At 40.3% G+C, this 27,273-nt stretch overlaps 8 protein-coding genes across 10 annotated transcripts; 2 read left to right on the plus strand and 6 right to left on the minus strand.

Moving 5' to 3' along the window:
* Positions 1–65: 65 nt before the first annotated feature.
* On the minus strand, positions 66–5,575 carry LOC111519766. Its single transcript, XM_023181716.2, has 3 exons — positions 4,087–5,575; positions 1,341–4,028; positions 66–1,278 (listed from the first exon to the last, which is right to left on the minus strand). The coding sequence occupies exons 1-3, from the start codon at positions 5,475–5,477 to the stop codon at positions 132–134; spliced, it is 5,226 nt and encodes a 1,741-aa protein (XP_023037484.2). The 5' UTR covers positions 5,478–5,575; the 3' UTR covers positions 66–131.
* A 38-nt stretch (positions 5,576–5,613) lies between these two features.
* Positions 5,614–8,040, minus strand: LOC6638543. The gene is made up of 2 exons (XM_023181444.2): positions 7,004–8,040; positions 5,614–6,936 (listed from the first exon to the last, which is right to left on the minus strand). The coding sequence occupies exons 1-2, from the start codon at positions 7,939–7,941 to the stop codon at positions 5,901–5,903; spliced, it is 1,974 nt and encodes a 657-aa protein (XP_023037212.1). The 5' UTR covers positions 7,942–8,040; the 3' UTR covers positions 5,614–5,900.
* Positions 8,041–8,587: 547 nt separating this feature from the next.
* On the minus strand, positions 8,588–11,718 carry LOC6638542 (putative mediator of RNA polymerase II transcription subunit 12). The gene is made up of 3 exons (XM_023181416.2): positions 11,137–11,718; positions 10,627–11,064; positions 8,588–10,562 (listed from the first exon to the last, which is right to left on the minus strand). Exons 1-3 carry the CDS (start codon positions 11,427–11,429, stop codon positions 8,591–8,593), a joined length of 2,703 nt encoding a protein of 900 aa, XP_023037184.1. The 5' UTR covers positions 11,430–11,718; the 3' UTR covers positions 8,588–8,590.
* A 3,877-nt stretch (positions 11,719–15,595) lies between these two features.
* On the minus strand, positions 15,596–20,277 carry LOC6639045 (rho GTPase-activating protein 68F). 3 transcript variants are annotated; one of them, XM_023178370.2, is made up of 6 exons: positions 20,144–20,277; positions 19,072–19,272; positions 17,160–17,285; positions 17,063–17,098; positions 16,804–17,002; positions 15,596–16,717 (listed from the first exon to the last, which is right to left on the minus strand). In XM_023178370.2, the coding sequence occupies exons 2-6, from the start codon at positions 19,109–19,111 to the stop codon at positions 15,640–15,642; spliced, it is 1,479 nt and encodes a 492-aa protein (XP_023034138.1). In that variant the 5' UTR covers positions 19,112–19,272; positions 20,144–20,277; the 3' UTR covers positions 15,596–15,639. The 3 variants fall into 3 exon arrangements, with proteins under 3 accessions (XP_023034138.1, XP_046868192.1, XP_046868191.1); XM_047012236.1 differs by lacking the exon at positions 20,144–20,277 and adding an exon at positions 20,007–20,057; XM_047012235.1 differs by lacking the exon at positions 20,144–20,277 and adding an exon at positions 19,400–19,462.
* Positions 20,278–20,554: 277 nt separating this feature from the next.
* Positions 20,555–21,487, plus strand: LOC6639044 (NADH dehydrogenase [ubiquinone] 1 beta subcomplex subunit 5, mitochondrial). Its single transcript, XM_002062423.4, has 4 exons — positions 20,555–20,706; positions 20,795–21,024; positions 21,084–21,190; positions 21,252–21,487. The coding sequence occupies exons 1-4, from the start codon at positions 20,622–20,624 to the stop codon at positions 21,388–21,390; spliced, it is 561 nt and encodes a 186-aa protein (XP_002062459.1). The 5' UTR covers positions 20,555–20,621; the 3' UTR covers positions 21,391–21,487.
* Positions 21,475–22,142, minus strand: LOC6639043 (autophagy protein 12-like). The gene is made up of 3 exons (XM_023179241.2): positions 21,952–22,142; positions 21,750–21,886; positions 21,475–21,690 (listed from the first exon to the last, which is right to left on the minus strand). Exons 1-3 carry the CDS (start codon positions 22,034–22,036, stop codon positions 21,568–21,570), a joined length of 345 nt encoding a protein of 114 aa, XP_023035009.1. The 5' UTR covers positions 22,037–22,142; the 3' UTR covers positions 21,475–21,567.
* Positions 22,143–22,381: 239 nt separating this feature from the next.
* On the plus strand, positions 22,382–25,156 carry LOC6639042 (protein KRI1 homolog). The gene is made up of 4 exons (XM_002062421.4): positions 22,382–22,584; positions 22,653–24,178; positions 24,241–24,404; positions 24,466–25,156. Exons 1-4 carry the CDS (start codon positions 22,467–22,469, stop codon positions 25,064–25,066), a joined length of 2,409 nt encoding a protein of 802 aa, XP_002062457.1. The 5' UTR covers positions 22,382–22,466; the 3' UTR covers positions 25,067–25,156.
* On the minus strand, positions 25,085–27,046 carry LOC6639041 (differentially expressed in FDCP 8 homolog). The gene is made up of 4 exons (XM_002062420.4): positions 26,776–27,046; positions 26,165–26,702; positions 25,312–26,092; positions 25,085–25,241 (listed from the first exon to the last, which is right to left on the minus strand). Exons 1-3 carry the CDS (start codon positions 26,956–26,958, stop codon positions 25,353–25,355), a joined length of 1,461 nt encoding a protein of 486 aa, XP_002062456.1. The 5' UTR covers positions 26,959–27,046; the 3' UTR covers positions 25,085–25,241; positions 25,312–25,352.
* Between the last annotated feature and the right edge of the window lie 227 nt (positions 27,047–27,273).

The raw sequence follows: 27,273 nt of genomic DNA on the forward strand, positions 1-27,273 counted from the left end.
CCTCACTATTCCTCCCTCCACACAATGTTGCAAGAAACCTTCTGTAATTTCATTAATTCATTCATTCAATATCATTCCATTACATTACTAGTTTAATTTATTTGTTTGGAGGCCTCTGAAATATATTTATACTAAATGGTGCTTGATTCAGTGTAAGTATTATTGAAATGCTTGTACATTGGTTGAGGGCATTGGGGGGCACTATAAGCCCGCAATTGAGATTGAGGTTGTTGCGATTGACCCACTGTAACGAATGGATGGCCAGGAATCAGGCAAGGAACCGATGTTGTAGCCCCTTGCAGTTGTGGCCGTTGGAATTGTTGAGCAAAGCATTCGATAGACAAGTGAGGTGGTTGAAAATTTGAATCTATATGTTCGATGCCGTATTTGGCCATGGTTTCTTGATAGAATGATGGTGTTATCATTTGCATCCTTGTGTCCAACTGATCGGACTTGATCGGAACTGGATATTGATGGGATACACTTCTGTACGGTTGATAATCTTGAGGCAAGGATTGCTCAGATTGAAAGTGTCCCATGGATGATCGTGGATCCACCCAACAATTGCAATCCGTGCACTCTCTTATATAATCTATATTGTTGTTGTTGTTCTGCTGTGGATATCCTGCTGGGTATCCTGCTGGATATGTTTGTCCAGGGACTGGTCGTTGGTATTGTTCTATTATGTGCCGCTGATGCTTAATGAGTTGCTGTTGTTCCCATAGTTGTTGCTGTTGTTTCAGCATTTGTTGTTGTTGATTGCCCTCAGTATACTGAGGTTGTGTAAAATTCTGTGGTGCTGGTCGTGTCACTGTGCATGTTGTCTCTGGAAAATCATGTCGAGCCATTCCACTCCTTTGTCGCGAAATCGTTGACGAAGTTGAAGAATAGGCGGAATTTGATGATTGCTGGGCCATTGTCGGCAATCTCTGAGATCTCTGATCCTGCTGTCGATTGGGCACTACTCGTTGCATCATCGTCGTTGGAGCAGATTGTACACTACCTGCGCTACGCAAACGTCTCGGATGCATTAGCATTACTGTTTGCTTGTTCGTGACCATGTCCCGGTACAATTGTTGCATATTTTTCCCTTTGTTGACCTCTGACTTACATTTGGTCTTTGAACGAGGACTGACTACCTGACTACGAGGCGTTGGCGGGTGGTGAACTTCTTTGCCCTGAATCTTGTTTGCTTGATTCAATCCAGGACAGGGCGACTGGGACGGAATAGTGCCACCAATTGCTGCATCGCTGGATGTTTCTCTAGGTATCTCACTCCTGTACAACATTTTGACAAAAATTAGCCCCAACTGAGTAAGTAAATTTAATTTTAGTCTTACCATTCATCTGATTGAGAGTTGGCCAAGATATCCGAAGAGACACTGTCTGAACTGACATCCGGCATTTCGGTGCCTCCCTTTTGTGGAGGATAGGTGGGCAAACAACGCTGATAGCCCGCCAATTCGTATTGCTCTAGCACGCTATCCCTTGTGGGTTCCACACAATCGATATTACAATCGAAATCGCAATGGCAATTGCACTCACAATCGTCCTCAGACTGCGGCACTAGAGTCTTTACAGCACTACTGGGACTGGCTGGTGCACAGCGCAAATGTTGCAATCTCTTTGGCGTTAAGATCGCCTTATTCTTCAATTTCCCATGTGAGGGAGGACATGGTAATATAATGTCCGATCTGGTCCGACGCGTTATAAATGGATTCAAGCCCAACTCGTTGGATATTTTGTTTATACATTGACATGCCTCTTTTTTTCGCTTACCACTTGGTGGCGCCGATTGTGAACGCAATCCTGGACGAAGTTTGTTTTTATTAATGGGACTGGGAGCAATACTTTTAGACTTCGTTGGCATGGCAGACTTCTTGTCCATTTGTTTTGCTGGGACCTTGGTATCCCTGAAAGGAATTGCTTTGTTTGGAGCACGTTTCTTGATGGTCGGTCCTTTCGGTTCTACAGAAATGCAATCAGGATGTATCCTACGTTCTATAGAGCTTTCGTTAATTATTTGTTTTAACAATTTTAGATTAAGCTGATGCTTCCTAGAATTCGCATAGTCGCAGAGGGCAAAATCCTGAGACGGTCCCAAATAGCCTATATTGACATTGAAGCTCTCCTCGTCATGTGTGCCTTCACTTGTGCTCTCAGTCGAGCCATGTTGTCTTTCCTCTTCGCCCCCGTTTGCCCAACAATAGTTTTCATTGCTTTGTTCGGTTCCAAGCCTATTATATTGTCTTCTAAAGTATCGAAAGTCTTTTTCTTTTGGATCATTCTCAGCTGAAGGTCTCACAAGCATTTGATGTGCATTATTTCGAGGGTTATTATTCGACGTTGGTTGATTAGACACCGAAGTACTATCTAAAAGTTCTTCCGGTGAAGAAATTTCCAGTGGCAGTTGCAAAAACTTCTTAAAACTTTGTCGCTGACTACTTCTTAAACTACTCGCTCTTGATTTGTTTTCAGATTGTTCGCTGGATTTTCGTTTAGGTGCCAAATAAGGATTTGGGGTAACTGATGGTTCTGAAAAGTCTTCAGTTTCTGAGGGTCCCGGTTTCTTTGTTCGATCATTTCGGTGGGCAGTCAATTCTATAGTTTTCATGTTTTTATTTGATATTTCACCAGACTTATATAGCTTATTTGGGATAACATTTACTCTATTATTGGTATTACTTGGTCTTGGCGATCTAACCATATTTGTTTGATCTTCATTTTGAAACATTTGCTGCTCTGATTCTATGCTAGGTTCAATCCATTCCAATGTTGAGTCTTTAGTGGATCTTAAGACTTCGCGTTTAATAATAGACTGAGAGTTGTTAAACATGGAATCTCTTCTTGAACAGCATTTGCGACAATTCTCATCCCATTCCTCTCTTTGAAACTGCTGATGATTTCGAGGTTCTTGCCGAGTGTAGTTGGATTGAGAATAGCTTGCTGTTCTCCAATTTTCTTGCATATCCGGATAAGCCATGGATAGAGCAGGAATTGTCCTCTTACTGGGAGGACAAGACGCACATCGTTGACTCTCAGCATCAGAATGGAATTGATCAACTGGGGTTGTTTGTGATATTGAATTAAATTTATCTCTTTTGAAGCTACTAGCCACGCTGTTACGTGGCACCAGCGTTTCGGGCATTTCCTTGATTTTGTAATGATTTGGACAAACGGCATATAGATTCTGTTGATGGGCCGGCAGCATTTTGTCGGACAAACCACTTAATAAACTATTTTTAGGAACAGAATTAGCCAAGCTTAAACTATTGCCCGAATTGTGAGCACTTATGGAGACACGCTGCTTGTTCATTTTAGAAGTATCCCTCCGGTGAATACATTTAAAATTGGAACGGCATGATAGAAATTTGGATGGAGGCTGATTAGCTCTTTCGTCTTTAACATGATCCAAACAACTGTCCTCATCGGTAGACAGACATTGTCCTTCACAGTCTACCTTTTCCTCCTCCTCCTCCTCCTCCATTACTTTATCTGCTTTCCGGCAAAGTCGCTTGGGTTGAGATTTCACATTCTTCTTGTGTGATATTTCATCCAACTGTCGCTTCTCCTCAGATATGGCCAATTGTTTAGTTATCAGCTCAACGCAATTTTGCAATAGTTTACACTGAGAAAAAATCACACTGCTTAAGTCAGGGGGAGCAGGTTCCGATACTGGCAAAGAGTTGGGTGTGGGAGTTATATCCGAAGTGGGTGTGGTCTGTGTGGACATCTCACAAGGAAAGGCATAACTATTTGAGGGCGAGAATTTCTTGCGCTTTTTGTTCGCCTTCCCTTTACCTATCACAGGCTTTACTACCTGGCTCTCTTGAATCTGTGGCAATTGGGAAGGAATACTTGATGGACCCAGAGAGATGCATAATTTGGGTGAATTCATTGGACCAGTTGCTTTAACTAGACTGTTGGCCATGGTATTCACAGGAGAGGGGAATGGAGAGAATCCAAATAAGTTTTGCATACAAATAGATGTGGGTATATTCACACGAATGGGCATGTTGCATTCGAACCTGTGGAATAAAACAGTTGACTAACATAGATTGAGATACCCTTTGGGATAGGACTTACCAAATATTATCATTTGATACTCCTCCTTCTCGCATGCCCAAAGGCTTTTCGTTTTCCTCTCTTGCTGGTGCCCTGCGTATGGAAAATCTCTTACGCCTAATCGCTTTGGGTTTGACTTTAACCAGGGACTTTTGCTCATCCTTGGCGGGATCAGTGCTAGTTTTTCTATATGGGCTCCGTGATTTCTCCTGTAGCTCTGGTCTTGCACGATAAAGAGTGCGAGTAGATTGATAACAGGAACATATACTGGAACATCTGCCATCGTGATCAGCATTAGGATTCTTCTTCCCAATGTCTCTTACCTCTTTTGTAGGGTAAGGCCGTCGATAGCCAGATTTAATTGCAAGAAATTGTTTTAAGCCTTTACTGCTGCTGCTGATTGAAGTGTCCTTATCATTTTTATCCCTAGAGATGTTTGAAAAAGGATACTGCTGGATTGTTCGTTTGGCGGGCACAAAGTCAAATTCAGTTGAAGTTGGTTTCGGGCTCACGGTTTGACTTCGCTTGTTTTCCTTTTTTACAGAAGATTCACTCAATAGGAGATATGGCTCGACGTTTTCTACGATTTCTGTTACATGTGAACTTTTGTTTGACATTTGTTTATCAGATTGGGTTTGATATTTGCAAGTTCCACATAATGAACAGGCATCCTGTTTCCTTCGCGCCTTAGATTGACTGTTCTTAAGCGATAATGAAGAGTTTTCGGATTGCTGAGATTCACTTGGTGCCTTTTTAATCGGTTCCTTACTTAACTTTAATTGCGGACGAGTATCCAAAGTAACGCTTCTACGTGAAACAGACGATTGAGTGAGTGAATGAGTGTCCCCAACAGAAGCCCTGGATGCCGATCCATCCTCCTTCGCCTTTTCCTTCTCAGTAGCTGAAGAGACATTCGTTTTCTTCAGCTTTGGATCACTGCTTCTGGCAGAATTTGATGGAGTAGAGCTCTTGCGTGACTTATCCGTTTGCGAAGAGATCCTTGGACTATTGGATGGTAAATTTCTTGTATTTCTTCTCGATGCAGCACTACATTTCCTTGTGTGTATCGAAGTATTTGAGGTGTTCTCCATAGTCGCTTTCTGCGGAGCCAAAAATGTTTGAGTTGCACCTGTTGTTGTGGCTACTGTTATCCCTTCGTTATTTTCCTTAAGATGTCCTGACTTGGCACTTTTTTCATTCGATGCGTTGTTCTGAGCCTTCGCATTGAGTTTGTTCTTCAATGACTTGGGCTGATAATTTGTGGAATAAGGAAATTGAATTGTCCGATATGTGGCTGGATTTTCGTTAAGAACCGGACAGAATGATGATCCCTGGCCTTGCATATTCACCGGGCAGCATGTATATCTATAGCACGTATGATAGCCGCTGTACATTCCATTGAAATTACACATTTTTGATTAAAATGATGAAACAGTTTTCGATATCGAACAACCTATCTACCGACTGTTTAATGTTTTTAATTAAAAACATGTAATTCAAATTTCCCTTTATTCGCCAATCAGTTAACTAAAGAATTTTGAAATCGTATATATATTATAGATTTTTATTCTACGATTTTCTCAAATGAATGAGAAGAGATTTTATTTTTATTTCTTTGTATTTGACAAATTTTTCCTAAAAATTTTGTTAGGGGGAAAAAAGCAAAACACGAAATGGAAATCAAAGTTAAACGGAAGTATTGCATAATTTTCGGCGCTCACAAAAATATCGCATGTTGCAGAGATTTCTTGTGGATTGAATAAGGATTTGTGGTGGGTGCGTGGTTGGTTCGCTGTTAGTGTTAAATCTGTGCAACATGCGATACTTTTGGGAACTTAACGCGGCCAACATCTGGGCATCATGAAACGCATTTGGGCATAACGCTGACGATAGTTGCAGCTGGGACAGAAATGATTGCCGTGTGGACACATATTCTGTTGTGAATTGCTTTGTGACGATTGTTGCTGCAAATGGCTTTGATGGCAAGATGGTTGCTGTGGCAATTGCTGTTGCTGCTGACTCTGATATGGGCAACTGATGGTGGGAATAGGTGGACATTGTTGCTCTTGTGGGGCAAATGGCATGGGATAGCAACCAAATTGCATGGGAGCCGACGTTTGGTATGGAAACATAAATGCCTGTGGTGCAGTTATTTGGATTGATGGTGGTGTGGCTAAATAGGCTGCTTGTTGTTGGAATTGGTGGTGTTGTTGTTGCTGTTGCTGTTGCTGCTGGAGTCGAAACTGTTCGGCAATACAAGCGCACGGTAATTGCAAATCATTGCCATTATCATCGGGTGATTCCTCTTCCTCTACATCTTCTTCGTCTTCATCTTGTTGCTGTTGCTCTTCCTCTTCGGGCAGAGTTTCGCCCACATTTTGTGTACTTTGCGATAGAACTTGCAACTTACGGACTCTTGTTGCCCCACAGGCGCTGTTCAACTGGTTTTGCACTTGGGCTATCTGGGCCTGAGCCTGTTGCATTTGTTGTTGCAATTGTTGGGCTAACATTTCGGTTAATCCATTACCATTTGGATTCGATTTGGCATTGCCATTGGAAAATCTTTGTTGCTTTTCCGGTTGCATACTAAAACACACGGTTTGATTTTGCTCCGTCTGGCGATTCGGGCAACATTGTCGACATTGAGATTGCCCTTGGAGCGGCTGAAGCTGATGATGATGATGCTGTTGCATGGCTGGGCAAGGAAAAATTTGCGGTTGATAGGCATCCATGTCTGCTGGTCCTGCCCCCGATTGGGGAAAGGCATACATATAGGAAGTAGCTCCAGTATCGAAATTCGTCGAATTAAACTCATTACAAGGTGTAGGACCGGAAGGAGCTCCAACTTTGTTCTCATCATCGCAATCAATGCTGCAAAGAAAGACAGTGGGAGGGGGGACTACAGTATGCAATCAGTTGCAGTTTCTTTAGAGATTACCTCAAAAAATGCGCCTCAGTGACCTCGCAGGATGCGATAATGTTGCCCTCGGTGGTGATGGCCTGGTCGTCATCGCATTCGCATACGGCCATCACTTGACTGCCCTTGGGACCGGTGCGCTGCAACCATTGATAGGTGCCCGGGCGATGTCGTGTGGGATATTCGCCACGAAAACATGGAAACAGTTTCATATTGGGCATGCACATGGCCATCTTCTGTCCATCAACATCCTCCACTTTCTCCTGACCCTTCTCATCGGTTTGATCATCATTGTCATCTTCAAGAGGCTCTTCTGGGGGTGAAGCCAACAATTGCTTTACGCTAGTTTTTGGTGTCACAACTTTCAACGGACTGACAGTTTTCGAAGGACTTGCCGAAGCTGATGACGGTGGCGTTGGAATTTTCTCATAATCCTCTAACTTTGACTGTGACGGACCAGCAGATTTTATTCCAGTTCGTGCGGCCGTCGGACTTGTGGCCGGAGATGGGTCAACTGAGGCCTTCTTTGACCCCAAGGAGCGTGTGCTAGCCACAGTCTTGGTCTTACTCGAGTCGGTGATACTCGCTTTGCGTGGGGATTGCGCTGCAGCAGTTGCTGCCGCCACTTCCACAAATAGCTGCGGCCCTCCAGACATTTTGCCAGCCATTTCCAATGAGTTGCGGCTCGATGGGGTCACGCGGCCTTCAATACGAACACGACTGCCGCTGTTCTTTGGCAAGCGATTGGATAGGATAACGGATGCAGATTGGATGCCATTCGTTGGTTTGCCCTTGACGACGCTGGGAGTTGACGTTGCAGCGCCACGCTCCAACTCGGGCGTCATGTTTCTCCAGTATGGACCACTGGCACTGGAACGTGGGGTTCGCTCTTTGTCCCGATCTCGATCACGTCTTCGCCCATTGTTGGGATGTGTGGTTATTCTTTTTCTAGCGGCCATTCAACCAATTCTACAATGCTTCCGTTTAAAATCGTTTTTTGGCCACATGTTATAATAATTTTTTTTCAATTTGTTTGATTTTCCAAAGTGACTATGAAAATTCGAAAAAATGTAAGTCCCGACAACCAAACAAAGCACTTGAAATTATCAAAATTGTTAGTTTTAGCTGTGGTAAATTAAATGATATTTCCACCTGTCTTTTGCTTAAATTAGCCTGGAATTCTTTTCTTCTTTGAACAGAAATAGCTAATTATTTTCGTCAATTTTGGTTTAACCCTTAGCTCCTGGGGAGGCCCCTTCTCCTTGAACTGAAGCTATTTCATCTTTTCGAGATGGAAATGCGTCAGCGTTTGATAAGCTTCATTGTGTGTTTGTTGAAATGATTCATAAGCCACAACTGATAATGAAAATAGTCGAGCATTAGTGGGCCCAGTTTGATTTTGCCTTCTAATCAACGCTTTCTTTATGCGTTTCTAATTCTAATTCTATTCACTTGAGGAAGACAAAATTCAATGATCTTGAAAACGAGAGAACAACTTAGTTTGATGATACGGAAAAGTGGTTTCATTATTTAATGTTTTTTTTTGTTAATTTACAAACTAAGATCACATAAATTTCTTTTTATTAAATATTAATTAAAGTGATTATATTAAGTGGGTCTTAAATTATCATTAATGAAGGATGAAACATAATTTTGTATAAGCGAAGTAATTGCTGTCCGATTGATATTTTGATTTGAGGCGGGAACTTCACTTGGATATCGATGGGGATTGATTGTGGATTGTGGGGGAGGAGGAGGAGCAGGAGGAGCAACAGCAGCAGCAGCAGAAACTGGCAGGACATACGGCAGAGTTCGATGATCGATAATGTGGTCGTGGGTTATTGTATGTCTTCGTCGCATAGTTCTAATTGTGGGTTGACATGTGGCTTGAATTTCAGGTGAACGACGCGGTGGAGGTGCAACTGGAACTGGAACTGGAGGTGGAGGCGCTACCGTTGTAGCTTGTTGATGATAAATTGCAGGTGGTGGCATTAATCTGTTACTCTGATCTTCCATGAGTTGAGGTTGATTTTGAATCTGAGGTTCGCGAAATAATTGCATTCTTTGCTGATAGCTGCTGGACGGTGAAGGATGATGAACAATCGGATGAGCAGGAGGAACCGCATATGGTGGTGGTGGTGGTTGTGGTGCTGCTGTCGGTGGTGCTGGATGCCCTTGTGGCTGAGGCTTATAGGACGGTGGTGGGGCTGGCCGATAGGCCTCGTAGCCATGTGGAGGAGTATAGAAGGATGGCGAATGATGATGATGATGATGATGATGTTGTTCTTGTTGATTGCGTTGTTGCTGCCGTGCCGCCAAATGTTGCTGCTGCTGCTGCTGCTGTGCAAGACGTTGATGTGTCAATTGCTGTTGATTTTGCATTAGATGTTGCTGTTGTTGCTGATGTTGTACAAGTTGCTGCTGCAATTGGTCTTGCTGCTGTTGTTGGATAAAATGTTGCTGTTCCATCAACAACTGTTGCCGATACGCCTGTTGTCGTTGAAAATTGAAATCGCTCTGCAACAATTGACGCTGCCTCTCGGCAATGCGTTGCTCCAGCAAACTGAATTGGGCCATGTGTTGCCGCTGCAATTGCTCCCTGTCCGCTTGCAATTTCTCTTCCAATTTTTGGCTTTTTGTCATCTTTTGGAGAAACTGTCGTTTCTCTTCGGCATGTTGCCGCTCACACATTGATCGCTCCTCATAGACCTTCTTAAGGGATTTACTAATTTTCTTTAATTGTTCTCCTTCCTGGAATTTGAGTCGCTGACGCATGGCCTTTAGTTCCTGCAACTGTTCCAACGTGGAATGATGATGATGATGATGTTGCTGTTGCGGCTGATGGACTGATGGCGGAGGTGTTTGCCTGTGTTGTGCTTGTTGCTGTGGTTGATATGATTGTTGTTGTTGGCCCCAATGATGCATTGCGGCATCGCTGGCATATGCATTTTGCTTGGACAAATTTAGAGCATTATTATTACTGTTGTTGATGATGTTGTTGCTTGTGTTATTGTTGGTACTCGGCTGATATGAATCATTGTCGTCTAAGACAATGTGATGCATCAATTGCCGTCGTAATAGAGCATCAGTTGAAGGAATATTTGTAGATGTTGCCACATCGGCAACATGTTGCTGATGTCGCATTGGCCCAGGCCCAGTTTCAGCAACTACAGTTCGAACTGCTTGTTGTTGTTCTAGATGTGGTGGAACTGGTAATTGTTCAATTTCTTGCGGCTGAGTCTCATTTGCTGATGACTCCTGTTGCTGCTCGTTGTAATTCTCTGTCCTTGACGGTTGTCGTCGTTGTTGTTGCTCCTCCTGATGCATTTGTTGCTCTGTTTCTGGTGTTGTTGGTGCTTTTTCATTATTCACCTCACTGTAATTAACCTGAAGTTCTGTAATTTCGGGCAAAGTTTTCATTTCTTCTAATCGATCCATAAGACGCATTTTCATTTCACCATCACAACATTTTGGATTATGCCAACGAAAGAGAACATTCTGTTGCTCCGTTTCGTCCTCTTTTTCAAGCAATTGGCGATTTACTTTAATCACACTAGTTCGCTGGTTTTGAGGATTATCACTAAAGTAAAAAAAAAAACATATATGTATATTTATAGAATACTCGTAAACAGTTGAAGACTCACCTTAGAGGATCGTTCTGCTGTGTTTCCGTACAATCTGTTTGTTCGGTTTCCATCAGATCATTGACCATATCCAAGAGCAGAATACTCATCTCATCATCGCTCTGCAAATGATTCGTTCCATTGGCAACATCAGCTCCTTCTGCAGCATCCAACTCCGGCATACTGCGTGGTAAATCCTCTTTGGTTTTGGATTCTTCTTCCTCTGCTTTTGGTTTTTGTTTCTTGGTTGACCTTTTGCTTCCATTCTTCATTTGTTTGGCCACATAGCGTGCTCGACCAGAGCCAACGGGAAAGGTTAACATACGCATACAATACTCTTGGTTTTTGGCCATCTTCTCCAGCGTTGTGTTGAGAGTTGTGCCCTTGCGTGCCAGTTCCTTGGGTATGAATAAACTTTCACTCGAATAGACACTGGCACGACGCTTTTTCGTTTCAGCACTGCAGTAAGAGAATTAATCAATTAATGTCATTAATTTACTTAAATCGAAATAAAGCAAACAAATTAATTACATTGAAAGCGAATGTCGCGCTTCGAGTACCAAACGTTTCTCCTCTTTTGTCGGGCTATAAATTTGCTTTGGTGGCTTCTTTTTCAATGACTCAGATGGAAAGTCATTCTCTTTCTGTTTGCCTTGATCATCAGCATCATCATCGTCATCATCATCATCATCCTCATGACCATCGCCGTCGCCTTCGTCAGCTTCTTCTTCGTCTCCTTCGTCTTCCTCTGCTGCTGCTGTATTCATCTGTTCAGGATTCGTTGGTTGATCCAATTCCTTGTCCATTTTTTCGCTCACCACCATTTACGATCGGTGATGGACTGCTGTCAGTTGGCTATTGTCAACTCCCTTTTATATAGAACACCACACACCAAATCGACAATATAATACTATTTATATTAAATGTCCGTAGTATCGTGTCGCGTCGATTGCTCGGTCAGTCGATGGGTCGATCGGTGGTCGGATAATTTCCTGGTATCGTCTCGCAGGGCCCAAGAGAGTGAGAGAGACTCTATGCTGCATCTGGTTTCATTTCGAATTCGACTTAGTTCCAATTCATTTTCATCTTCAAACACACACAATACTTTTTTGCTCGGCTCTAAACAAAACAAAACAAGGAGAAATAAATACAATGATGGCAATTTAGATTTCCATAGAATTATATTCTCAAAATTTGTTGAGGCCGATAAGAAAACTAAGTTTTGTCAAGATGTAAACTACGAAATTCTTAATATTTGTTTTGGCGTTTGTATACCCTAACTACAATTTCTTAGTTTCACTAGTGATAGTTCATTAAGATCACTTAACTTTATCTCTTTTTTCACATATGTATGTGTCTTAATTTCAACTCTGATCGTAAGACTATATCATAAAGATTTTTCATGGTAAAGATCGGTCTTAAATATATTTTCTGTTTGAGAAAACATATTGTTGATTTGGTTGATTTGGATTTGATATATTACAAAGAAGATCTGCTCAGTTTAAAAAGAAACACGAAAGTTCAAAGTTGAAAGAGTATACAAAGTTTGTCAGTCTTGAGATTGATGAGCAAACGATCTGCATTGAGAATGGATCAGCGTTTTGTATTCCACTCTACACCACAGTTTATTTATTTTTAATTTTTTTTTTTATATATTTTCCGTCACAGAAGATATAATATTTATTTATTTATTTTCGTTTTCTTCTTTTTGTTTATCGCTTGTTTGAGTCTTTGCTTTATTCTTTCTCTTCCCCAAGGGATCACAAACTGCCTTTAAGCATAATTTGAATTGTATTTATAAACATTTCGAGCACGACAGGGAGAGACAGATAGAGAGGGTGAAGGGGATGGGGAGGGGGGAGCTCGTAATCAATCCATTACCAAATGTGTGCCGTTTTATCAACAAAACAAATCTTATTCGGACACAATTGCTGCCTGCTCTCCCTCCAAAATGAAAAGGCGTATTATAAGCCGTTGTCGCGACGTAATTTGAAACCGATTTTATACGAGTGCGACGCGTTAAGTTGCACAGCCCAAAACTGAATGAAATTGCATTGGGAAAAATTAGCTAATAATATTACATACATATATACATACTTACATATGTACCTATGTATATATGTATGTATGTACATATATGCACAGTAATAATAATAACAACAACAATAGCAGCAGCTAACGCAGCAGCAGCAGCAACAGGAATAAAAACATCGGAACCGGCAATTATGGGGCATGGGCATTGAGGGCTTTCCGACTACCCACAAATAGATATCATTGAGCAGATATATGTATACCTGTCCGCACACACACACACACACACACACACATACACGCACCAAGCGTGGAAGCACGGCGAAAGGACACGTCAGTTGCCTCCGTCTATGTGACGTGGCCACAGTAAATTCCTTGACTCGTCGCAGTTGTAATCATTTTATTTTTATAATTTTGTTCGTTTCCTTCTCTTTTTAGTTATTTTCAATTTTTATTATGCCTCGGGTGTGCACCTGTTGTGTTGCGGTGAGAGAGAGAGGGGGGTTGCCGCATAAAGGAATAAAGTAAAGGATTGCTGCCACTTCACATACATATATAAAGGTATGAATATCTAATGATCAAATTGAGTTTTAACTTCGTTAGACATTAGATTTCAATTAAGAATTGTTAGTGGGGGCGGGGCGCACTCTAACAATTTATGCAATCAATTTAATAATTGAATTTTAAATTATTTCAAGGAAGTCCTGATAACTGCGATTAGTAATCAGTAAATTAGACAGGTAAAATCGAATTGAATCTCTCTCCGATTGTTATGAGAGTCATTGGAAAAGTAATTGATTGGAAATTGAATTACAAACGAAATCCTTGTTCCTTATCCAAGTTGATTAACTTTCGTTTTTTTGAACTTTAAGCTAACCATTTTTTAATTGAAAATTGATTTAAGAATAATTTCAATTTCTGAAAACCTTTTGAAGTCGACCAAATCAGAGCGCCACTCTATGTAGGGAAAAATGGTTTCTTTAGGAGATTGATCTCAACGTCAAGTCTTGATAATTTCCATTTTTTCTCAATATTCTGGAACATATATATTCCTATTCTGATAAAAAAAACACGACCGATGAAAGGTCACGTCCCAGTTAAAGCTAAAGGATAACTCCAGTTTAGAACCGACTTTCGCTGTTAGTTAGTCTTAGATATCTAAATAGATAAATTCACCTGCCCTCTATTCCTCTTGTATGGTAATTAAACTTAAATTTGCCTCTTTTGGATTTGGTTATTGTTAAACTTACTATTGTTTTTGTTGTACTTGTTTTTGAGTCAATGAAAATAAACACAGGCACACAGACGCCGCTGTTTCTAACCAAAGTCTAAATGCAACTGAATACATTTATACGAAAACGATTCTCTCAGCTGGGGTGACGATGTTGAAAATCTGCGCGTCTTGTGCAGGCCCCACTCCAATGCTCATGATCCCTGCTATAAACAAAACAAAAACCGCTGACCATGCAGGACTGTCAGAGTGATGATATTTGAAGCCCGAACCGATGCTCATGTCTGCCACGTACACACAAACCGCCCTGAAGGGCAGAAGAGAGAGAGAGGGCTCGACTTGGCTCTAGGCTGGTTATGTAAACTGAGCGTCTCTCAAGTATTTATCATTAATTTGATGCTCAAGATATTTCTCATTCTTTTCCACTTGACTTGAAATTATGGACAGTAATAGGGCTAATTCCGACTATTTTCGAATCACTCACTATTGTGGTCTATACAGTATTTAATACCGCTTTAATTTACCCCCCGAAAAAAAATGGTCATAGTATGGGTTTATAATTTCCCAGTGACAACGATGACGTGTTTCGAAGCTCAGTCCATGGACCACGTACGCTTCAAGAGTTGCTCGAGTAAGAACTGATTACATTTCAGAATCGAATTGATCTTATATACACAAGTGGATTCTGGGATCAAGTAGGTCTGTGCAAGTGAGTAAATGATTTGCAGTTAGTTTTATTTTTAGCACAGGATTCCGTTGGTCGCCAGATGTTTCGCTCTGTTTCAATCGACACTTTGATTATTTGCGGTTGTGATAGCTCATCTATTGATTAGAGATGAATCTGTGATTCACAAGGCCATCGGGATCACGATGATGATGAACTCTTGAAGCTCTTAGCTAACCCATACGTACATATGTGTTTCATTTATTTATTTTGAATTGAGCATTTCTTGAGAAATCTCTGAAATCTGAATTGGGAATTTCAATACTGAAGGGTGGAAAACATTTGTTCATTATCATCCGTTAGCTTGAAAATAATAACAAATAAATATTTCTTTTGTTTTTTATATATAATTTTTTTAACATTTTACTTTTATTTTTTATCATTTTGTTTTTGCCTTTGTTTTTTTTATGTTTTTCTTTTTTATTTTTTAACAATACCCTTTTTTCTTTTTGTTATATAAAATTTGTAAGTTAATTACTATAAGGAAATTGTTTAATAATCTATACTTATTACGTTTTCTTTGTATGTGTGGGTGTGTGTGTATATGTGCGTTTCGTTTTACTTTTCCCGGGAATGTGCGTTAGTTAGATTTCTTCTTATTGTTTTTAATTCTTTAAAGAAACAATAGATTAAAAAAAAAAAAAAAAAAACAAAACAAAATCAGTTTTCTTTGGTAAATTAAACATTAATTAACTCTCGTTACATCGATAAATATTAATAATTGAGTAAGTGGGGGGTGAGGCGGGGGAGTAGAGGCGTAAAATTAATCACAAAGAAAGAAGAAGGGAGGGAAAATTGGATAAATAATTGTTATAAAATATTACACAGTTTTAAAAGATAAATATATATATATATATGTATACAGTAAAATCTCAACTTAGAAATATATAAATTGTGATTGTTTTTGTTGCTGTTGTTGTTGTGGTTTTTTCTATTAAATTCAATTGTAGTTGATTTGTTTTTTATATCTTAGTTTTAAACACAAACAAAAAATAATATACAAAACATAATTAGAGTGTGTGTGTGTGTGTGTGTGTGTGGGTGTGTGCTAACCAACCACCACATTAGTTGGACGCTGATTGACATCGATCAGATAGATATCTTTGTGATTCTGCAGGACAAAGTCAACAAATGCATTTATGGGAGCAATCTCCTCGAGCGAAGTGCTAGTGCTGCGCGACCATAGGAAATTCGGCCCAAAGACTATGGCCAGATTGGATGATGTCATTTTATTGAGATCCTCACAGTCCATGACACGCACCAGAAATTCAACAATATACTTGAAAAGCTCATAGTTCTCTTCGGGCAGTTTCTCACGTATCAATTGGGTGACATTGCGTGAACGTTCCTCTTTGGGCCAATCGAGAAATCTAATGATTTCCTCGTACAGTTCAAATGTTAACAACGGTTCGGTTAAATCACGCAGGAAACTCTTCAATAGTCCGGCTATGACATGAACATTCACATTCGCCAAATCGACATCTTCGCCACGATTAACGCGCTCCTTCAAGGCCATAATTTCGGCATGATTGCCAGAACGACGAAATATACCCTCGGTGTCGATCACACCCGTTATGGATAATGAGTCCACACATTTGCGTACAATAGGCGGTATGGAATTGAGACAGGGACTGTGCATTACAATAAATTTCAAAGGGACGCCAAATTGCATCGTCGGCGCCATTTTATGCTGCTGCTGCCGGGGTGCATTTAAACTATTGCTAAACGATGATGATGATGTTGGAGATGTTGTTCCTGATGTTGCTGCTTTGCTGTTGCCGCGACTATTGCTAGGATTTAGTTTATTATCAAATTCACATATGTTTTCCGGTAATTTCAACTTGCCCAACGCCTGTCGCAATTCATCCAAATTGGAGATATAGACCAATTTCTTGCGGAATTTATCACTTATAAATGGACTGAAGAAATTCCAAATCACACGTATAAACCAAGTTGGATGTACGACATATAAGGTCTTTAGATTTTTACGAAAATTACGATCCAACTCTTTGTAAGAGTTCCACAGAAATTGTGCCGATGGTTTGTTATCCTCTTTGAGTCCTTGATGAAAATAGACAAGTATATAGTCGTTTTCCACGAACGGTTCAATCTCTTTGATAATTTCACTGAAAAGAAGATTGGAAACAATAACAATAACAATAAAGGAGATGGCAATCTCAAGTCTAAACGGAGCTCTTTGTGCTTCACTTACCGAACAAATTTTTCTAGCTGAGATTTCTCTGGAAATCTTGAGGCATAGATTCCAAATATATGACGTCCTTGCTTATCAGTGCCCAGGAAATCACATTTGTTTTTGGGAGCTTGAAAAGTATCTGTTGATTGTTCCCTCAATTGATCTTCGAAATCGTCCTCCAGAGGATTCACAACCTCTTCTGTTTCAAAATCGGGATCTACAAATAAAAAGTAAATGAAATCAATCTGTAAATTTGTTTTTAAATATTATAACTCACCATCTGGCAAGACGAAATCGCCAACCATAACATCTTCTAGATGGAAAAATAGATCAATTATTATATATATATCTATGATAAGACTGATGTAACTTACTCTCTAGCGTTGCTGGAGTCAATAGTTCTGTATCATCAAACTCCAATTTTGGCTCAAAGTCAACTGGATCCGATAAACTGGGCAGCGGCTCATCAGAATTCTCAATCAGGGAATTGATGGCAGGACCTTTTTTTGTGTGTGTCGGTTTGAGTTTTTTTTTTTTTTTTTGGTTTTGTTTTGGTTTTGTGGTGGTAGAGATAGGAAAAGTTTCGAAAATTAATCTCTTAGATTTTCCTTTTTGAAGTTGGTTAATAAATTTCAAAAATTTGAATCTTACAAGTTAATTTTTGCTTGCTTTTTCACTTTTTTTCAGTATTTTGACGGCCTGAGGCAAAACAACATATTTGTTTTTTTGTGTGTGTTTTTCGGATTTGAGTAGGAATAGATATATATATATATAAATATATATATATGTATATGCATATATATATATATATTAATTTATTTTTTTTTTTTGGGTGAGTGACAATAAAAAAAAAACATGAATCAGAATTGAAGAAAAATTGTTTAGTTAAAACGTTTGTATTTCGGTTTTTTTTGTTTTGGTTTTGGTAAGAGAGAAAGAGAGAGAGAGAGAGAGAGAAAGAGGAGAAGGAAAGAGAAAGAAATTCTAATTGCAACAACAAGACACACAAACGTTACAACAACTAAATAAGGTATTTATATATACATATATATATATATATATATAAAGGTAACAGCTAGCAAAATATATATGTATATATATATAGAGAGAGAGAGAGCAACGAAATAAGTTAATATTTAATATACAAATACGAATCAACTCTAAAGCTATATACACAGATAAAATAAATTTTGCCCTCTTTAAGTTGGGTTAAGTTTAAACAATTTAAATTGGGTTAGTAGCACACAAAAGCAAAAGACTTTTACTTAATGTTAGAGAGAGAGAGCGAGAGAGAAAAAGAGGAGGGGAGTGAGAGGGGCAGAGACTAAGAGACAAGGGCGGGGGTTACGGGCAACGGGCAACGGTCTACGGGCGAGCATGGTTAGTTGTAATAGTTGGTTAAAAGCATGGCAATTAAACGGAGGGGGTGGAGGTGGGGAAAGAGGACAGATTAAATTACTTATAATTGGTTGTCTTAATGGCCTCAAAATGCTACAATTAAAAAAAAAGTAAAGAAGATAAAGAAGCAACGCTTTGAAAAAAATCTCTAACAAATGGATTGCAAACACACAGCCACACACAGCCACATACACCTAATACTTGAATTTACTTTGTATTTCACATCTCTCTGTGAATATTTTCGAGTATTACTCATGAGGAATTCATTCTTTTGTATGGAAAAGAATTTAGCACGCAATTGGTCTAAAGATCGTTCTGCTATATAACGACATATTGTGAGTTATATGTATGTAGATTGTACTATAAAACAATAATTAATGTCCGCAGAAAACAAAGGGCAATTAGGCTCATTCATACACACATACATACATATACCGAATATACAATATATGGTGTTGATTATGATTAACAGACGAGTTGAGTTCATGCTATTGAAACATGTTCATAGAAATCCGATCGATTCGGGAATTCTATTTTCCAAGGAGAATATTAACAAGCAAGCAATAGAGTATTTAAAGTTCGTGGTCATTGAACTCATAAAATGCTTTCATATTGAGACAATGCTAGTTTAAATGCTTTCTTCTCATTCTAACGGTTTACATGTAAATTATTTCAAATGGGTCATGGTTTAAGAACAATTAACGGTACTTTAATTTGTTAGACCAATTTCAAAGCGGAGCAAAAACAACAACAAACCATAAAAAGATAGCAAACGTAAAAAAAAAACAGCAAAATTCTTTTGCAAGCGAGCAACAAAATACGAAAAGAAAATGATTCTAAAATAAATCAGAAACTCTTACATTTAAAACTTAAATTGAAAAATCTTACCTGGTAATCGTGATGTGAAACGTGAATTCGTCGAGTCCATTGCCGCTCGCACTCGCACTCTCACTCTCACTAATGCGGGATGTCTCCGGTCCGTCCCTCGGGTTCTCTCACTCACTCACACTCTATGTGACGCAGGAGGTTAAAGCTTTGTTTCGTTGTTGTTGTTGTTGTTGCTGTTGTTTTGCAATTTATTGGCAGGGGCTGAAAATATGTGAAGAATATATTAGCCAACTATCTAGTAAGACGATGACGTCACACAGAGTCTAACAGTGCCTTGTGCCTTATCAAGAGGCAGAGGCAGCGACAGCGACAACGGCACCAGCTTTACCATTTCGCTTACTCCTCATTCCATTTCTGCAGTTTATTTTTATTGACCCCCAACGCGCTGATTCATATTTTGTGCTGTTGTTGTTGTTATATTCACAGACGACAGACGACACATAAGCAAGCAACGATTGATTGCCGATTGCCTATCGAACGTCAATGAATTGTTCTTTAATCGACATGGGCAAAACAAGTTTAAGGCTAAAAGAAATAGGCGGGCGACGCCTACGCCCAAACCTCAAACTGTATTTGCATACACACACACACACACACTCACAAATATTTATATGTACAGTAAGAACAGGAAGTTAGTTTGCGTTTGAAAAATTTCATTTACGAAACTGCAAAAAATTGATTAAAATTTGCAAACATTTCTCTTTTATAATGCTTTGTTTCACATTTGTTATCTCAATAAAACAGCATGAGTGTGTGTGTGTGTTTGTGTTGGTTGGCATTTTTTGTTAGCAATATCACACAGGAACTTGCCATTTATAGAAGGAAAACAAATTGAAATTGTTTAACACACCAATACACACACACACACACACACTAACAACAAAAAAAATATGCAAGTAAATTGCGCATTTGTGTTTCGTTTTAACATTATTTACTTGTTTGCTAATGAGCTTTTTTTTATCAGCATCGAATTGTCAGTCGGTAGGTGGGGTGATTTAGAGATACTTTTTCTTTAGATTTTCATTTAAATGTAGTTTCGCTTAGTTGGTTCACATTTATCCATTTCAATTACCTCTTATATATGTATATATATATACAAAAAGGATTTATGTACAAATGTTGTTACGTTTCTTCAATTTGTCTTAAGCAAGACAAATTTAACTTGACTTCAACTTCGTTTTGGTCTTCTTGTTGTTTTTGTTGTACTTGAAAACGACAATTGGTCGACCAGTGTTGATTAATGACCAAAAATTTGTTTATTTTGTAATGACACAATGATTGGTAGCAAATATCGTTTGTCATGACATTCTCAGTCACAGTTTAAATATTTTGTTCCTATTATGAAAATCCAACAATTATAATAATGAAACTGGGTTAAAAGTTATTATATTACTCATACTGTGATTTTTGTAACAGTCAGGTAAGCCGTCACTATTATCGATATATTTCGGAAATACAGTGTTGTAAATCGAAGCACATTTTGACAACTTCAATTTTCCTTCACCTGCAAAATATCGTGTGTTTTGCTGTCTTAAATAACAAATCGAATTATGGTCGGTTGGAGCCGTTTGCTGGCCCCAGCAGCCCAATTCGCACGCTATCGGTCCGTGCTTCAGACTCCTGCCTGCCGCAATGGTGAGTGACACTAAGAGAATATTGGAAATTCCTTGTAAACATAACAAATACATTCATTACGCAACCCTCCTTGCGCCTGCTTTGACAGCCTTGCAGCAGCAGCTTCGCCAGATGAGCGGCGATCATGGACATCATCATATGACCATTAAGCCCTCCCGCTTCCAATGGGATAAATTCAAGGATCTGATGCACTTTTATGTAATGCTCGGTCTGATCCCCATTACCGCTTTGGTGCTATATACGAACATTTTCGTGGGACCCGCTCAGCTGGCCGAAATCCCTGAGGGATATGAGCCCAAGCATTGGGAGTACGAGAGGGTAAGAAGAATGAGATTGTTTCCAAAATGGTAATAAACGTTAGCTTATTTATTTTCTAGCATCCAATCAGCAGATTTATAGCCCGCTATATATTCAACTCGCAGCAGCAAAACTACGAGAAGGCCTTGCACAATCTCTTCGAGGAGAATGAAAAGGCTCAAATTCGGTAGGCTGTTTACTCATTGGTGAATTGTCCAAATATAATGATGATTCTCGTCTTGTTATAGCAAACTTGAGGAGGAAGTGCGCCGCAAAATGTCTGAGCGAAATGATTACCAGGCCTATTATTATCGTCCAACAGTGGCCAAATATCACAGGATTTCCAAAGAGGCTGCTGACGAATTGGAGGCACTGCGCGGTGATTAAACAATTATAGCAATTGCAACGTTTTGTTTTATAATTTTTAGGCCTCAAAACTTTAGGTGAGAGTGAAATAAAATGGTAACTTAATGAAATGCCTCAACTCTGTTTACTATTTTCATTTTGTTTAATATACAAATAAATACTTAATTCTTTAAGGAAAGGTCAAATACGGCGAATTCTCTAGCCCCAGGCCTGATTCTTGCAATAATATAAAACCAATTTGCCATTTGTTCCATGGCAATCATACAGATTCTTTATAATCTGATCTGGTGCGGGGGCAAATGTTTGATTTACATATAGAAACTATAAAAAAAGAGAACTATTATAGACAAGTTTAAATTTTAAATGTAGTTTGTGCTCACAATTTGTTCGCTGGCATCTAATTTTAGGTATTTGTGTATAAACTTTTGTATCCAGCTAACTGTTTTATTTGGATCCACGGTCCAGGTACGCTTTTTTATAATTGGTACATTTCCTGTGGCATTTAACAAAATACAAACTGGAAAAATTGATAAGCGATTAGGAACGTTGGAGGAAAAGAGTCGGAGTGTGGGATACGATTACTTTTGTCTTTATCCGTAGCAGGTGTCGGCGTGGTGATTGTATTTGTACTGGTTATACTTGTCTGTGTGTCTTCTGAGTCAGCCATGTCCTTTAAATTGCACAATTTCTTGGCTGATTATTAAAAACTACAAATAATTAGTGAACAAAATTCTGTTCTAGTGTAGGTCAACGCCTAATAGTTCCCACTGATGGCAATGCACTTGACTCTTTTAGAGATGAGCATTATTTGATTGATGTTATCAGTCACGAGAATATGAGAGAATTAATGGATTCTCAACTAAATTTTAGAGTCATTGCTATTTAATTGAATCATTTAACTAGTGGTATTTTATTTTTTCAACTTCTTTCTCCATTCTTTTTATATATCCGATTTCAAGGCATTTGGAATAGATATATTCAAAATATCCATCTCTAATGTTAATGCTAACAGCCCGCTGTTAATTATCCAAACACGTGTGGTTCGCAACAAATAAACAAAAATTTAACTAAATTGGCGAATTGAGATTGTTTAAAGGATGAATAACAATTTATTTGAGGGCTCCGATGATGAAGGAGCTGATCTACAGTTGACTACTAACAAAGACTATGCCAAGTCCTATAACATTTTGCGCAAAAAGGAGTTGCTGCAAAAATGTAAAGACATTTTGGAAACTTTTTGTGATTGATAACTTGATTAATTGTCTTTTCCTTCTCAATTGCAGACAAGGATCGGGGTTTGGATGTATCTGAGTCGGAATTGGACAGCGATAGCAGTGATTCATCAGACGAAGATAACGAAGATGTGAAATTTGATCAGGAATTTTTCAAAACTCTGTCTTCGCTGAAGAGCAAGGATCCCAAAATTTATGACAAGGAGACGAAATTCTTCAACGATGAGGATGGAGATGACGATGAGGAGGATGCTGATGAAGAAGACGACGTTTCGGGCAAGAAGAAAGTTAAGAAATCAAAGCCGGTTACGCTTAAGGACTATGAGCGAAAGGTGATACTTGAGAATAATGGTCGATTCGAGGAGGATGACGAAGACGAGAATGTCGGGGATCAGGACCAAGAGGAGCGACGACCATTGTCGCCATCGGCTGTTGAAGAGGAGCGCCAGTTGAAGAATGCCTTCAAAGAGGTTCTCGCCGACGACGATGAAAGCGATGAAGAATTTGGACGCATTTTCAAGAAACGTGATAAATCGAAAGCAGAAGCAGAGAAGGAGGATAAAGATTTCGCCTCCTGGCTGGCTGGCAAACAGGCAGATCTGCAGGAGCAAGATAAAGAGCAATTGGAGCCATTGAAAAACTACTGGAGCAGCAAGAAACTGACACAGGGAGAAAGTTTCCTGCGAGATTATATTTTAAACAAGGGCTACGCCAAGGCAAATGCCTCCGAGATACCCACCTATGATGAGATTGTTGGAGAATCTACACCTCCTCGCTCCTTTTCCGATGCCGAAGATGAGCAGGAGTTGAGCAAGCAGGCAGAGTTCGAGCATAAATATAATTTTCGTTTCGAGGAGCCAGATGCGGAGTTTGTCAAGCGTTATCCGCGTACAATAGAGCAATCCCTGCGTCGGACTGATGACAAGCGCAAAGAGAAACGTCGCGAGCTGAAGGAACGCAAAGAGCAGGAGAAGCATACGAAAATGAAGGAATTAGAAATCATCAAGGAGATGAAACGCAAAGAGATTGATGAGAAAATACGTAAACTGAAAGCGGTCACCGGTAACGATGAGTTGGGCTTCAAGGATGAGGAGCTAGAGGAAGACTTTGATCCGCAGGAGCATGACCGTCGTATGCAAGAGATGTTCAACGATGAGTACTATGATGTGGATGAGGGTGAGGAGAAGCCCGAATGTCCTTCCGATATTGAAGAGTTGGCCATAGAAGATTGGGATAACTACGATCCCAAGAGATCAACGGATGACGGTGATGGCGATGCCCACTGTGAGGATGAGGACTTTAATATGGATTGTGATTATGATCCCATGTCGGCCAAGGACAAATTGCAGCAGGAACTCATTGAGAGCAGTCGGAAACGCCGCAAGGGACGAAGGAATCGCTTCCGGGAAATGATACAGGCCGACAAGCCAGCCTTCAAGCCCGAAGATGAGAAAACCTATGGCGAGTATATCGATGAATATTATCAATTGGATTGTGAGGACATCATTGGAGATCAGCCTTGTCGCTTCAAGTATGTGGAGACAACGCCAAATGATTTTGGCTTGACCATTGAAGAGGTAGGAAAAGCGTAACAAATGAAGATAATGCCCTTATTAAATTGGCCTCCCTCCACTTTCAGATCCTACTGGCCAAAAACAAGGAGCTAAATCAATGGGCTAGCTTAAAGAAAGCTGTGCAATTGCGTCCCGAACATGTGGAAAAGAAGGAGCAACGCCTCTACAAAATGAAGGCCAAAAATGAAGAGCTCAAGAGGAAAATCTTCAAGAGTTTATACGGCGATAGGTGAGCTAAACAAAGACATTTCTTTTAAACCTCTCTGTCATGTGGTTTGTTCATTTCTCAGCTCGGATGAGGAAGAAAAAGCTGAGGAGGTACCCCAACCACAGGCCCAGCAGATAGAGACACCAACTGAACCAACTGTAACGGAGAACATTTCCAAATCCAAGCGAAAGCGTTTAAAACGTAAGGCCGCTGCCCAGGAAAAGGTTAATAATAATAAGAAACCCAAGGAGAACGATGAAACGTCCACAAATGGTGAGACGAAAACTGAACAGACCACGGAATCCCCGGCAAAGTCCCCGTCAAAGTTAGAGATCTCCAAACCCATTGAAGCCCCCAAATCCAAGCCAACAAAGAGTGAAAAGAAAGTGGAAACGAAACCGGGAAAGATTCGTCCTCCTCCTACTTCTTCTAATCCCAAAAATGCAAAAACAAATGGTGTCAATCCCTTCAAGAAGGCCACCTCAGCAGGAGTAGCTGGTAGAATGCCATTGAAAAAGGATCAACAATTCAAAGCAAAGAATAAATTCCGTAATCAAAAGAACAACAACAACAACCAGCGAAGAGAAGCAGGAGGAGCCGTTACAGATGATCGTCTTAAGGCCTACGGCATAAATCCACGGAAATTCCACAAACGTGAGAAATATGGAAAGAAGGCCAATTAACAAGCACAAACAGAGCCGTAAGTATATACATATAGATCTATATTTAATTAAAACATTGTATAATAAAATGTTAAACATGTAGAAAAATCACTTTAACAATTTTGAAAGCCACATTTACCCCCCTCCAAAGAGCCAATTGCTGTTGGACAGTCAAAAAATTTGCACTTTCCTCCAACTGAAATGAAGAAAAAACGAAAAGTTAGGAGAATACGTAAAGGGGGAAAGAAAGAAGAATGTGAGATTACCTCAATCAAGAAGTGTATTTTGGGCTATTTCGACGGTGGTTTCACTTGCACATCATTTCTATGGCATTCTCGACAGCACCTTCCTGCCCCTGCCCCTCCTTCTCGTCTTCGTCGTCGTCTACACTTAGGACACGCTCCAATTGTATACGTCGCTCCTGTATCCTCCGACACTTGGGACATATCATATTCTTGCGGGTCAAACAGACTCGATGGTAAATGGAATTGCATTGATCACACTTGATGCAGCCATCGTCAAAGGGGAATATCACTTCGTTGTTACTACAGATTTCACAGATGTAAGCCTTGGCCAAGCACATGGGACACGAACGTATATGCTGATTGAACGCCTTGAAGACAGATTGCAAGAACTCTGCCAGAGCACCAGACTCCACTTGGAACAAGTCGCCCAGCGAATAGAACTCATTCGACTGCAACAGATGCCGCCGACTGCCCATTTGATGATCCACGAGTTTTTGATCCATCGCCTGCTTGCAGGCGGCCAGGTAATGGCGCATATGAACAAGATTTTGACGCAGTTTCTTGACGGCGCACAGTTTCTCGACGAAAACAAACAGTTTGGGGTTCTCCTCCTCGAGTCGTATGAGAGGCTTGTTTAGAAACAAGTGAATCTCCTGGAGTGAGGCACGACAAATGCGCCTTGAGGTGAAATCCCAGTTGTGTATGATGCGGGCGGGCACCGAGAAGGTGTCACCCCAATGGCACGAGGGGCAGTAGTAGAGACCATTGTAATCGCATAGTCTTGGCTCGATCCAGGTGTTCTCTGCGGCAGAGGGAGAGACGGGAGTCGATGATGAAAGGGAAGGAACGAAGTGCCTTGTCTCCTTCTACTTACTGAAATTCATTGAAGTCTCACATTCGGCGCATTTGTAATTCTGCTCGGATAGACCGATTTCCGGGCAGATCTCGGATATGGGTTGTTTCCTCTCCGAGACCAGGACATGGGCACACACTCGCTTCACACTGTCAATGCATTTCTGATGCACTATGTAGTTGCAATCGCTGCAGATGTAGGATGTCTGGACAACGCTCCAAATGATGCGGGAACAGTGATCACAATAGTTCCGTTTGGCTGCCGCCTTTAGGCGGTTCGGATGCGGATGATGGGGCACAAAGTGATGACCAACCACCGATTTGATGGCATTCATGAGGACCACATCCTCTGCATCGGTGGCTTCCTCCAGTTCTTTCAGCGAGTACCGCAAATCGACCAAATGACGCACTAGCCAGCGACGTTCCTCGCTGCATTCTTCGCTGAGGAGAACCAAATCTCGGCAATGGGCAATGGCCGCCTGTAGATCCTGAATATTGGCATCGGATGTGAAGATCAATCGCCATTGCTCCTTCACCAGGGACAAGGGTATGGGCAGGGACTGCAGAAATATAAGAAAATCTATGAAATGGAGTCATGGAGTCTTCTCTCCTCCATCCGCCACCCTGCCGTACCTTGTGATCCCCACCAAGGGAGGGATTCTCTTCGGAGCCATCGGCGCCGCCAGCTGTTCCCGTCGAGCTGTTGCTGCTGGTTGTGGGCGTGACACTTGCTGACAAATAATTGGAGGCGTTTTCGTTTATAAATTGAGCCACTGTGCCAGGGATGCTGGTCAGACTCTCCCGCCAGGAGCTCATCTCATTTGGAGGGGGGTAATTTTGATTAATTTAAGCCGTTTTTCCTTTGTTTAATTCTGCGTTTGTTTTTGTTTTTACGCGAGTTAGTGGGCAAGCGAGATGGAAGTATGTTCGAAATGTACTTATATTTCCCAGTAATTTGTAATACCGGGAAAATACAGGGAATGCTTATCGCACAGTGCAGCCATCTGTTGACTTTTTGCCCCCCTAACTGTCACCAGTATTGATAATTTCCCAATAAAATTTGGCAATTATCTTTATTGAGCGATGTGGCAACACTCTGAGCAAACGTTATTTCAAATTTCAAATTCAAAT

The sequence above is a fragment of the Drosophila willistoni genome (genome assembly GCF_018902025.1).
Source record: "Drosophila willistoni isolate 14030-0811.24 chromosome XR unlocalized genomic scaffold, UCI_dwil_1.1 Seg144, whole genome shotgun sequence".
NCBI classification, from domain to species: domain Eukaryota; kingdom Metazoa; phylum Arthropoda; class Insecta; order Diptera; family Drosophilidae; genus Drosophila; species Drosophila willistoni.